Source organism: Ailuropoda melanoleuca, chromosome 11, assembly GCF_002007445.2.
Source record: "Ailuropoda melanoleuca isolate Jingjing chromosome 11, ASM200744v2, whole genome shotgun sequence".
Taxonomy (NCBI): domain Eukaryota; kingdom Metazoa; phylum Chordata; class Mammalia; order Carnivora; family Ursidae; genus Ailuropoda; species Ailuropoda melanoleuca.
Genome location: NC_048228.1, coordinates 30,012,732 through 30,026,773, shown reverse-complemented (window position 1 = coordinate 30,026,773; position 14,042 = coordinate 30,012,732). Strand labels below are relative to the sequence as shown.

Here is a 14,042-nt window from a genome sequence, read left to right as displayed (position 1 = left end):
CATTCATTTAGATCTTCTCTGACTTCTTTCTTAGTGGTTCTATAGCATTCAGCATAAAAATCCTGTACAAGGTTTGTTAAATTTACAACTAAGTATTTCTTGTGTGTATATGTGTGATTATAAATGGTAATGTATTTTTAGTTTGTGTCTATATATTCACTGCTAGTGTACAGAAATGAACTAAATATTTCTAAATATAAAAATTAGTTTTTGTACGTTTATCTTGTATCCGAAAATCTTACAGAATATATTTATGGATTCTAAAATTTGGGGAGGGGGGAAGGTGCATTCCTTGGGATTTATACATAATTAAATCATCTGTAAATAGGGACAGTTTTATCTCTTCCTTTCTAGTCCTTGGGTCTTCTTTTTCTCACCTTAACGCACTGACTAGAATTGCCAACACTATACTGAATAAACGTGATGAAAGGAAACATTCTTGCATTGTTCTCAATCTTAGGGGGAAAGCGTTCATTCTCTTACCATTAAGTATAGTGTTTTCTGTAGTTGCTCCTTTATCATTTTGAGGCAATTCCTTTCTATTCCTACTCATCCTCAGGCTTTTTTTTTTTTTCCTATTTGCTTGTACCATGAATCCTCTCAACATTGCTTTTGCTGGTCCCCTCAAATTTTGATATGCTGCATTTTTATTCAGATTAACGTATTATTTTAAAAATTTCTTGAGACTTCTTTGACCCATAAATTATTTAGAAGTGTGTTGTCCAGCTTCCAAGTGTTTAGCCATATTCCAATTATCTTTCTGTCGTTAATTTTTACTTTGATTTCATTGTGGTCAAAGAACACACTCTGTGTGACTTCAGTCTTTTAACTTGGTGGAGGTTTACTTTATGACCCAGGGTATGCTCTATCTGGGTGTATGTTCTGTGAGCACTTGAAAAACAATTTATAGTCTCCTGGTGTTGGGTAGAGTGTTCTATAAACATTGAATAGATCTTGTTGGGTAACGATGCTTAATTCCTCCATATTCTTGCTGATTTTCTGTCAAGCTGTTCTATCAGTTGTTGACAGAGAGGTGTTGAAGTTTCCAACTATAAGTATGAATTTGTCTATATCTCCTTCAGTTTTTGATTTACGTATTTTGCATCTGTTTTTGGACGTGAACACATATATATTGTTATGTCTTCTTGAAGGGTTGACCCTTTTATCATAATATAATTCTCTCTCTGGTAACTTTTTTTGTCTGCTTTATCTAATATTAATATAGCCACTCTTGCTTTCTTTGGATTAACATTTTCATGATACATATTTTTCCATCTCTTTACCTTCAGCCTGTCTATATTGTTATAAATGGAGTGTCTTGTCGATAACACAGTCATGTCTTTTAATTCACTCTGCCGATCTGTCTTTTAATTGGCATATTTAGATCATTTACATTTAATGTAGCTACTGATAAGTTAGGGTTTATTTCTGCCATTTTATTTTTTGTTTTCTGTACTTTTTCCTGACTTCCTATGAGTCACTTAAACATCTCTTTTTTAGAATTCCATTTTGATTTATCTAGTGTTTTCTGAGTGTGTTTGTATAACTTTTCAGTGGTTGCTCTAGGTATTATATTATACATACAAAACTTATCACAGCCTATCGCTGTCATCATTTTACTAGTTCAAGTGTACTGTGAAACTCTTACTTTTACTTTCTTTTATCCTTGCCCATTTATAACATAATTGTCTTCTTGGCATACATTTAGAACCATATCAGATAATGTTAAAATTTTTGCTTCAAATGTCAAACAATCTAGAAATCCAAGAGGAGAAATAAAGTATATTACATTTACTCATATTTTTGCTTACCACGTTCTTTCTTTTTTCCTATTTCAAGATTTCTTCTTTTACTGTTTTATTTTGGTTAGAGAATTTTCTTTAGCTATTCTTTTTGGGTATGTGTGCGAATGACAAATTCTCTTTTATCCTTCATCTGAAAATGTCCAGATTTCCCCTTCATTCCTGAAGGATGTTTTTGCTGGGTATACAATTCTGGGCAAAAGTTCTTTTCTTTCAAAAGGTACTTGAAAAATGGGCCGTTGCCTCCTGGCCTGCATAGTTTCTAATGTGAAATTCACTGTCATTTGAATTGTTTTTCCCTAGCAGATAAGGTGTCATTTCTCTTCTGTTTCTTTCAAAATTTTCTTTCTGTCTTTAGTTTTCAGAAGTTTGACTATGATGTGTCTTGGTATGGATTTGGGGGGGGGGGTTAACTATTTGGGGTTCATTCAACTTCTTGAATTATGTAAGCTTATATCTTTTACCAAGTATAGGAAGTATTCAATATTTATTTATTTATTTATTTTAGAGTACTTTTCCAGCTATGCTCTCTTCTTCCTCTCCTTCTAAGACCTCAATGATATAAACGTTAAATCTTGTTATAGTCCCACTTGTCCCCGGAACTGTTCAGATTCTAGATAATGTCTATTTTTCTATTTTCCAGTTCACTGATTCTTTCCTCTGTTATTCTACTGTTTATCCCATTTATTGCTAGATTTTATTTTGGTTTTTTTTTAAAGATTTTATTTATTCGTCAGAGAGAGAGAAAGCATGAGCAAGCACACGTACATAAGCAGAGGGAGCATCAGGCGGAGGGAGAAGCAGGATCACCGCTGAGCAAGGAGCCCCATGTGGGACTTGATCCCAGCACCCTGGAATCATGACCTGAGCCCAAGGCAGATGCTTAACCAACTGAGCCACCAAGGAGTCCCTCGGTTTTAATATTTTTAAGCTGTAACATTTCCATTTGATTCTTTATACCTTTTGTTTATTTGCTCAGATTTTCTACTTCTTTGCTGAAACTATTTTTCAAAATTTATTTAAAGCATATTTGTAATTGCTCACTGAAGCATTTTTATGATGGGTGCTTTAAAATCTTTGTTAGGGGGGCACCTGGGTGGCTCAGTCAGTGAAGCGTCTGCCTTCGGCTCAGGTCACAATCTCAGGGTCCTGGGATCGAGCCTCACGTCGGGCTCCCTGCCCAGTGGGGGTCTGCTTCTCCCTCTCCCTCTGTATGCTCTTTCTCTCTCTCTCAAATAAATAAATAAATAAAATCTTTTCAAAAAATTTTTAAAAATAAAATCTTTGTTAGGCACTTCTAACTTCTCTGTCATCTCCATGTGGACATCTATGACTTGTTAAATTTGAGGTTTTCCTCGTTCTTAGTATGACAAATGATTTTCTACTGAAATGAGGTATTATCTTATGAGACTATGGACCTGTCTAAAACTCCTGTTTTTAACTGTCCTCCTCTGACATTATTCTGGTACAGGAAGAGGAAATAGCACCTTGTTACTTCCAGATGGGAATAAAAGTTCAGGTTTCCCCCTTGGCCTCTGATGACATCTGAAAGGTGGAGCTCCTTGTTACTGCCGAGCAGGAATGAGATTTCTAGTCTCCCATAAAGCCTCCAATGACATCTCCGTGGCTGGAAAGAGTAGGTAGGGCTGCTGCATTACTGCCCCCCCAGGTAGCTTCACTGACATGAAAAGGATATTGCTTTGTTTACCTCTGGTAAAAGTCCTGATTCTCTACTAGGCCACTTATGACACTACCCCACTGGGGATGCAAAGGGACACCTTGTTTCTGTCAAGCAGAAGGACCAGTTCCCTACTCAATCATCTCTGTTACCCCCCAAGTAAAGAGGGTAGGCATGTCAAGGCATCTTATTACAGCCCAGAGAGGGTGACAGGCTAGGTTCTTTATTCAGCCTTTGCTGATGGGGGTATGGATGGGACCACAGTTTTTCTTTGATATTTGGCTGTATTGGATGGCTATTGCTTAAAAATTTTCTGTCTTACTAGGTTGCCCCCTTCCTGGTTCTTTAGCTAGAGAAAGTAGGCTTTTCTTGGGGATTTTTTATCTGTGATTATTGGTATTTCTGGGTTGTATGCTTCTCCAGCACCTAGTCTAAGATACAAAAGGCAAAATGAAAACTCAAGCAACTTACTGCCATGTAGTTCTTTGGATCCCAAGGCCTCTAGTTCATCTACCTTCTTCTTTCCACCTTTCAAAGTTTTTTTTTTTTTAATGTTTGCTTTGTTTTTTATATAATATTCAATTATAATTTGTGCAAGAAATAGGGGAAAGTACATTTATTCCATCTTCCTGAAAGTAGAAGTCCTCATTGATTTTTAAATCACTTGCCTCATTCTCATACCCAAATTTCTGCCATTTTCTCTCTTCTCTAATCATACTCATGTCTAGAAAACTCTTAATTCTCATCTATCATATTCTCTAATTACTACTTATATTCTCTAATTACTCTGATTATAATCTATCTTTCTGACTTTTCTTCAAACATCTTTATTAAATGTTTTGGTGTTTAACTATATTCAGTCTTCTGAGAGATCCTGGGTAAATTGGTTAATTTCTCTGAGCCTCAATTTTCTTACTGGGGAAAGGAGGGTGACACTAGTTCCCTGACTACTTCATAAGATTTTTAATAAGCATTAAATGAAAAAACAGGAATGAAAAACTCTAAAATGCCTGTCAAATGTTAGGTCTTAGCATTATTCCAAATATTCTGTGTGATACTTTTCTCTCCTTAATGAATTACAAATTCTTTGAGCAAGAGAATATCTTGTATTCTCCTGCTGTATTTCTCTACAAAACTAGCCCAAATATTAAGAATATTGAACTACCAGGCCTAACACAGGTAACAGCATCTGATCCATTATTATTTATCAAATAAACACATAAAGAGCCAAACCACACCCCTTGTTATTACCCTCATGTGTATGTCAACAGGCACAGGTAGTATTCAAATGGTCTCTGAAATACTTTGAAGTATTTGTCTTTGAAGATAAAGTAGACCAGGTATATTTTGAAGACATCCACGTCAGACAGAAGGAAAGGGATCCATTTCAATTCATTCAAATGTTTTTTAAAAGTATGTTCATATGTACTGTGCAAGTCATTCTCTAGATGTTAATAAAATATTCCCTTCTTTGAGAAACTTGAGTTAAAATCTTAACTGTAAAGAACAAACAGCCACATGAACTTAAGAGTTCATTTAGTCTATCCTCCTTGATAGCAACCTCTTATTTTTAAAGCTTTACAAAACACACAAATGATGGGACACCTGGCTGGCTCAGCATTTTTTTTTTCATGTGACTCTTGATCGGGAGTTCGAGCTCCACATTGGGCACTGAGCTTACTTAAAAAACAAAACAAAACAAAAACACACACAAATGAAAGTATCTCTTCTATCTAATTTAATTCCCTAAACCAATTATCTCCTCTTTTTCTGTTCTTGGAGGAAATAAAAAGCAAATGGTTTCCATCTTCTGTAAAAAGTGTTTTGGTAGAGCAATCAATCTATACTTAGTTTTCATACAAAAGAAAAAGACTATAGTATTTGCTTAAAATAAACAGCTTGGTATCCCAAAAATAGAAGTTCGGATCAATGGGTTAAAAATAAAATAAGATGATTCAGAAGATAAAGAGAAGACCCTGTGTGCTGAGAATAAATGAAAGCTGCCATTTCTGAATGATGACACTAACTGTAATATTTTCTAATTAACTACTTTTGCTCACCAAGCATCTGTGGATTACAATCTAGTTTTCTATGTAGTTTCCATTCAATGAAAAATGGGCTCATCAACCAACTCCCTATTCTGATCCTCTTTGGGATTAATAAATTGGCATTCTGATTTACAGATAACCTCCTGTGTATTGAATAATGTGAGCCTCTTCTCTAGAGATGAACCACCTCCCAGGATGATGATAAATATTCAGTGTCTAGTGTGCAAAGTAGAGCATTAGACTCTGAAATGTGCCACATCCAAGGGTAATCACCCTTGTAAAGCCCCTTCTGAATGTCTAGCTGGGGTGACATTTATGCTGCTCACCTCTTCAAAATACACAGGATGTGAAATATTGGGAGGTCCACTTACTGTTATTCCAAGACTAACAATGCTAAATGACTTCAATACAGAAGTGAGAGAAAGCAGTTTAACATTTTTAACATTAATGGAGAATTAATATCAAAATCACTTAGCAGATCGCAAACATACAAAAATTCACTGCCTAAATGTTCTTTACCAACTATTTTAAATTAAATTATTTTAATTCATAATGTGGAAAAATTTTTTTTAAATGTTGGCTCTATAAATGCCAAATTCAAAAGAAGGAACAATCACAAATATAAAAATTTTCCTATGAATTAGAAGTTAACTATTATGAATAAATTGTATATAATAAAATACAAAATTATAAAAATCAACTCTCTGACATTTATTTACTAAATTGGCAAAAAAACCAACCCTGAAATAATATTAAGAAAATGAAGAAAAATGAATAGTAGGCAAAGGGGAAAAGACTAATTTTTTTTTTTTTAAGTAAGCTCTGCACTCAGTGTGGGGCTCGAACTCATGACCCTGAGATCAAGAGCCACATGCTCCACTGACTACGCCAGCCAGGCACCTGAAGAAACTAATTCTTAAAAAGAAAAAAAAAAATCACATTAGTTAGAACCACATACAAGAAAATGAAAAAAAAATTGGCCAGTTAGCAGAAATGTAAGAACACCGGGCAGAAAAATCTAAGCAATTTCCCAATTCTAGACAGTCTCTACTATCCTAAGAACTTGCAAAAGCTATGTTTTATTTTAGTTCCCTTTGGAAGCAGATGGCAATACACTAGAAGCTTGTGTATAATCACCACACTACTAGTGTGTGGTAAACTAGAAAGCATGCGTGATTACCTAGAAAAGTTACTTAGGACTTCGCCAAAACTGGCATTTTGCTTTCATGAAGCCATAGTGTATTTGTTTGGCTCTTGGCATAACAAATTAACAGTAGAGATTTAAAGGGTTTTGAGGACTTTGCTTATGCTGGCTTCTAAATGTACCATATAGGCAGAATTTGATATTATGAAACATTGTAAAGTGGATTCTAAAAAGAGCTTAGTAAAATTGCTTTAAAAGGTTTACTTTACTTTTAAAAGCATCTGTTGCTCCAGGTGCGTGGTTTTTGTCTGGATGAAACTTCAAAGCGAGCTTTCTATAAGCTTTTTTCAAATCTTCATCACCAGCATCTTTGGTAACTCCAAGTACTTCATAGTAATTTTTACACTTGTTTATGCTGTGAACAAAACAGTGTGTTATAATGTAAATTTCAAGGAAGAACTTCATGTAGTATCTCTAATTTTTTACTTATTAGAATAGCGCAAAGAACTGTCTGTGGATTGTTTTCCGTCAAATGATAGCTTATCCCATTAAAGGTTATTGCTTCATTCTCCTTCTTGACCACAGACCATTCCTTTCACCTCTTTCCAGTCTAAGTAGAGTTGGCCATGAGAATGTCCTCGGTGCTTTTTATCACAACTAGAGAAGTAAAGCAAAGCCCGTAACAATCATGGATGAAGGACAGCACATACTGAAACTAGAAGGCGTGAACAAGAACAATTTTACAGTACTCTTAAGTGCACAAAAAAATTCCAGAACTCTTCACAAGTACGTCATAGCTAAAAATTAATTAATACGCATTGAATTCCAAGATTTTTGTTGTCACATAATGTAGACCTACCAAATATCAAAGTAACACTTCAGTGCATGTAAAACAATTACAAGTACCCTATGGGATAAATGTCAAGGCAAGTTAACTCAGCTCCACTATACTAAAAAGAGAACTCATCTAAGAAAAATAAAATCTCATAATAACATATATCACAGGATTCAAAAATGCTCGTTAGACCCAATTTTCATTATGATTAGCAAACTTTTAAAGATTACTTACATAGCTAATTAAAGATGTTAAGAGATTTAAGCCCAGAGTCTTTGAAGTATATTAAGAAAAAAAATACTCTGAATGGAGCAGAGAACATTAATACTATTAAATGCTAATATTCTCCTAAAATCTAACAATTTTCCTTCACTAAAATATAGTAACATTTTAAACATTTTCTGTGGAGTACTTTATGACTTTAGATGTGTTCCATATGTGAGTGCTTGAGGCAGTAACAGGTGAAAAGATCTAAGGCATAATTGTTCTCCAGTAGCTACAGAATTGCAGAGTGACTCAAAGTTCTCAAAGGAAAGAGACAAGATTGATCTTATCTTACTACTGAAACTATAAGTCATGATAGTGCTTGGTACAGGATAGGTTCTCAGTAAATATTTCTAGAATAAATGAGCCTTAGCTCTCCTTTCATAATGAAAGCATTCAACATTTGTTAAATGAACAGTTAAAAAAAAAATGACATGTTTAAGATTAAAGAAACTTTTTTATAATCACATATCAACAAAAATCCGTTATACAGTCTTCTTTATGGTAATAATTAAAATTGGATTTTTCTACTTTAGATACTTAATAAATATTAATAGTTAACTTTATTTCATAAACGTGTTATTTCCTTTATTTAATCAACAATATTTATGGAGCACCAGTTATGTCACAGACAGTGCTCTGGGCACTTGAGATACATTAGTGAACAAAACAGGACGATTCCTGCTTTTGTAAGAACCATTCTCTCAGTTATGTTTAGAAACTATGTGATAAAGAAAAAGGGAAAGGGGACATTTATAGAACACCTACTGTGTGCCAGGCCCAGGTCCACAATCACATATCCATGTTCCAATATCCATAAAGCTCTGAAAAATGAAAGTTATTCTATAATTTGACTGCAAAAACCTGACTTGAACTCTTTTAGAGGCAAAATTTGACCTGAATGGATGTGAAGCTGCTATAAAGTTTTCACTTATCCCATTTAAGTGTGACTATTTCTACATGTTGCTGCAGAAATGTTACTATTAAGTAATGGGCTGCTCGCCAGATGTTAAGTGTTATTATGTAATGTAAATCTATGCTCCTTATTACCTTTCTAAAATATGAACAATTCTGAATTCCAAACTACATCTGGTCTATAAAGATTTCACACAGAGAGTTGTAGAATCTTATCATGTTGGTTATTTTATACAAACTGTCTCATTTACTCCTCATTCGGTAGATGTTCTCCCTATCTAACCAATGAGAAAATCGAGGCTGGAAATCGTTAAGTACGTTGCCAAAAGTCCTGTAACCAAGTAAGTAATAGGTGGAAACTGAAATTTATTTCTTCAACAAAAATTTACAGATCATCTACTTTCTGCTAGACACTGTTTCAGATGCTAGTGGTGAATAAAACAGTCCAAAAAAATCCCTGTTCACACTAAATTTACAATTGTGAGAGGGATGAGCGAAGAACAACAAGTAAAATATGAAGTACATCATATGGTGATAAATATTTAGGGAAAAATTAAAGTGACAAAGGAGACGAGAGAATGGACGGGAGGCCAGCTATTCTAAATAGGATGATTAGAAAAGGCTTCACAAGGGGCGCCTGGGTGGCTCAGTTGTTAAGCGTCTGCCTTCGGCTCAGGGCGTGATCCCAGAGTCCTGGGATCGAGCCCTGCTTCAGGCTCCTCCACTATGAGCCTGCTTCTTCCTCTCCCACTCCCCCTGCTTGTGTTCCCTCTCTCGCTGGCTGTCTCCCTCTCTGTCAAATAAATAAAATCTTTAAAAAAAGAAAAGGCCTCACAAGTCAGGATTCAAACCTCAGTCTGTCTGATTTAAAAATCCTGCTATCTCAGAATCAGAACAAGGAAAAGGAGTCCTTCGGACACCAGAGTAACCGACCTCTTCCTTTCTGTTTGCTTTTCCAATCAGTGTTTAAATAGTCTCTTCCCTTGTAGGTATTTTCCTCAAATATTGGTTTTGGTGCCCAAAACATGCCTTCTCTGCCTCTCTTCTTGCTTAGTTAGTTTCTACAATTTCTTCAGACCTCAACTTACCTTTTCCTTTTCTCAAGAACTCAAATTCCTCAAGACTAGGTTTGGTGTTCCTCTTATATCCCCGAAAGCCCTCTGGCCGCGAGCCCTCTCCCAGCAATTACCACAGTGTACTGCAGCTACCTTGTCCGACTACTCTTCTAGACTACCGGCCCCTTGAAGGCAAGGATTAAGTCTTGTTCACCATATGTGTTGAAAGGATGGACGACGAATGGACATATGGATGACTGGGTCCAATGTAAGGGCAGAAATGGTTCAGATCTAAAAGTCAAAGGTGGTAAGTACTATAATAAAAATGTAGCTGGCACCAGAAGTCAATTTGGAATAGAGGAGAATAGACTGTAGGACAAGGAATAGAGCTATGAATATGACAGATAGTATCTGAATGCAGGAAACAAAAGCAGTAACAAACAAAACACTAAACAATCCTAAAGTCATTATTACTTGGTTTGTATGCATAAGATGATTAATTATATACCAGATTAACCCTCCAAAATTGTTTTGTTGAGATTTCCTGACCATGAAAAGGCTAGGCAATAGAAAAAGGCAGCCCAAGAGAGGACTGCTGGATAGTGTAGGGAAATTAGGTTGGAATTCATAAGCCTCTCAAGATGGGTCATAAAGTTAAGAATTGTCACAAAGACAGGGAGTTTGCTTCTCCCTCTCCCTCTGCCAACCACCCCCCATGCTCTCTTTCTCAAATAAATAAAATCTTTAAAAAAGGAAAAGAATTGTCACAAAGAGAAAAAAAGTAGGAAAACAATTATTTCACTAATTCTTAAGTGTAGCTAGTTTTATCATATCCTCCCTGCACTGAGCGTTTCATCATATATTAGAGGAGAAATTTTTTAAGAAGCCAGAAGAGAGGTACAAAGTTGCCATCATCAATGCACCTGCTCGATACACCAGTATATATTTCAAGTAATCCTCCAGATACACTTTTACCTAATTTTTCACACTTGAATGAAAAATTACCATTCATATATTTATTTTAATTCATATTTTTTTCATCATTCCTTCACCAATTAAATGAATTTGTCATACTTTCTACAGTTCACTCCTTACGGAAAGATTCAAACCTTCTCCTTCTTCACCAAAGAATTTTTTAGAAAGAGATAAAAAAGAAAATAAATTAAAAAGAGGTAACCTATTACCTACTCTGGAAGGAAATATTGTTTAATCAGCCCAGAAAGACTGACTGGCAGCTCCACAATGGAGAAGTACATCTAGTTCAGCCCCTATGTCTTCCTTGATGTGCATGAAACCATAGTGGGTAGGGCAGGAAGGTTCTCCTTCAATTCTTTTTTGCATGTTATAGCTGATCATTTGAGTAGACTCCAAATTTAATCGGTGTTTAGGGAAATACTTATTTATTCCTGAGACAGAGGATTACTTTATAAGTTTTGCAAAATGGGGGCGCCTGGGTGGCACAGCGGTTAAGCGTCTGCCTTTGGCTCAGGGCGTGATCCTGGCGTTATGGGATCGAGCCCCATCAGGCTCCTCTGATATGAGCCCTGCTTCTTCCTCTCCCACTCCCTCTGCTTGCGTTCCCTCTCTCGCTGGCTGTCTCTATCTCTGTCGAATAAATAAATAAAATCTTTAAAAAAAAATAAGTTTAGCAAAATGATTTCACTTCAAGAACTACAGCTTAAATCTAAATTCTAATCAAATCCCTATAATTCAAGTGACTTAACAATTGTATGGAAGTGTTCCTAATTGATAAATAGAATGATGACCCAGTTAATGCTTTAACAATGATCTTGTAAATTTTTAAAATAAAAGATGGGCTTTTTTTCAATGAGAAATTAAAAACTTGAAATTAGATCCAGGATACTTCTTCTCAATAATTTTTCAATATATTTCAACTCAAAGACAACAGTGTTCAGTTACACAGAATATTAGCTTTACAAAGTTATATACTTTTTCTTCAGTCTTATTATAAGCTAGCTCTTACTTATGCAATGGATACAGTATTATTGCATGGCTTCTCCCATTGAGCCAAACTGTCACTGAGCAACTTGTTTGCATAATCCTGCTAACACAAGATAACGTGGCTTTCTTCAGAAAAAAATCCCCTGTGTATAGGTAAAACAAAAAACAAAAACATACAGCATCTAAGTGTTTGCTGGTGATCTGTTACCTCACTAAAGCAACACTTATGAAGGCTAATATAATGAGTAAGTGTTACATAATTCAGCTAAGCAACTCATGTAAGTTATCAACTAAAGTACTCTGAATAGGGGCGCCTGGCCGGCTCCGTCATTAAGCATCTGCCTTCGGCTCAGGTCATGATCCCAGGGTCCTGAGATCGAGCCCCGCATTGGGCTCCCTGCCCAGCAGGAAGCCTGCTTCTCCCTCTCCCACTTTCCCTGCTTGTGTTCCCTCTCTTGCTGTGTCTCTGTCAAATAAATCTTAAAAAAAATAAAAAATAAAAAAATAAAGTACTCTGAATAACTTAGGGATTCTATTAAAGAATGTTCCAATCACATTTAGTCCTCAAAGGAAAAAAAACTGCATTTAATAAAAAAGGGATAAGAAAATTATTGACCAGAGAAACAATTTCTAATACAGCTGTACTACTAAGCTAATACTTATACCTAATAAGCAGTCATCGTCTCAAACTTGGCTGGATCCTCAATGCTAACCAGCAATCCTTCCATTCCCTTTGCCTCTCCCCTCTGTAAATTTTCCATACTTCTACAACTCTCCTCAAGCTTCCAATCTCATCTCTTTTCTTCTAACTCTCAGAGGATAACCTCATCTCCAATTTCACAGAGAATATAATATAGAAGCCAACAGACAGAAACTCCCTCAACCTTCTGTTTCCATCTTTCCAAATCTGGCCATACACCATCATCTTTCATTCTTCCATTCTCAAGCTATCCTGCCGAAATACTCCAAGTGATAGTAAAACAAAGCACTGCTCTTCCTTCCTTATTTCTACCATACTTTGTGCTACTCCTCTTTTCCTTTTAAGGTGAGGGTAGAGGAAACAAAGAAAAAAAGATTTTTAAAAAACAGCACCGATTTAGGGGATACCTATTATCCAAAACTTTCAACTCTATTCTTTGGTGATATTTCAAAACATGTAAGTAGTTCTACAGTCTTTTCTTTAATCACAAAATGATTCTAAACAGAAATCACATACAATACAATAAACTTTATTTAGGTCTTTAATTAAGAACATACTGTCCATACAGAGTAAATTCTACAAGAAAATACAATTTGTTTTCAAATAGATGTGGTTTCCTGGAACACATTTCAGCACACCATTTAATTAAAGCTTTTTATTAAAGAAATTCAAAAGGAAGTCTCTCATTTATTCATTCACTTATCTCACATACTCAGCCCATTCTCACACAGTATTAGTTATAAAAGTAGTTAGCAAAATTGCTTATATCCCAAAAGTGCTTTACTACCATTCGTGCTAATCAAATACCCTTTAGCATGGCTTCACCATGATTAGAGAGTCTTTTTTCTCTACTTTTTTTCCACCAAACACCAACATCTGTGGCCACACTCAGATAAAATGTTACAATCAACCTTTAACATCTAAATATACAGGGAAAAACGAAAAAATGTAAATACATTGATATTTGACTTAAAATGACTTCAATTCTAAATTATGGTAAGAAAAAAAAGAATGAACTAAAAAGCAATGGAGAAAAAAGGGTGAAGAAAAAAAGGAAATAAGATCAGAAGAAAAACAGATAAGAAAACATAAAGACAATCTAGTTTTATCTACTCTTCACTTGTGCTAGTTCACTGTACTATAATTCACTCTCCGTGTGAATTATCTGATTAATCTCTGTTTAGAGTCCTTCATCCTTACACTTTAGTTTCCCTAGAGAGCAACATCAGTACAATATCAATACAGCTTCCCTAAGCTGTAGCAGAAAACAAAACAGCATTTTCTGTAGTGTTTTATACTCAAAGGTTCATTTTATTTCCAAAAAATCTTTTCTTAATTATAAAATCAGTTATGTCAGATCCCCAAAACTCAATTCACAATCTTCCAACTCTACCTAATTCTTCTACTTTAAGTAGAAGTGTAACATGAAGTAAAACTAAAAACACAGAGGCAGAATAATTAGAGTAAGAAAAATACTAAAAGAAGAGGGTATTATTATGTTCATATATGTGTGTGTGTGTGTGTGTATATATATATATATGAAGATGGCCTTAACAAAATACAAAAAAATTGTGCTACATTAATACAAGTAGGAATTGGAAAATGCTGTTGCTATTGCCCTCAATTTTCCTCTGATATG

At 35.1% G+C, this 14,042-nt stretch overlaps 1 protein-coding gene across 5 annotated transcripts in view; it reads right to left on the bottom strand.

The window, feature by feature from the left end:
• The window catches only part of DNAJB14 (DnaJ heat shock protein family (Hsp40) member B14), a 49,323-nt gene that overhangs the window by 18,354 nt on the left and 16,927 nt on the right, over positions 1 to 14,042 (bottom strand). For 4 of the 5 annotated variants that reach the window (XM_034671463.1, XM_034671462.1, XM_019808752.2 and 1 more), the window contains exon 3: positions 6,942 to 7,087. In XM_034671463.1, the coding sequence (XP_034527354.1) occupies positions 6,942 to 7,087 (146 nt within the window). Of the gene's footprint in view, positions 1 to 6,941; positions 7,088 to 8,539; positions 8,596 to 14,042 lie in introns of those variants that run through there. The other variant, XM_034671464.1, reaches the window with a different exon arrangement.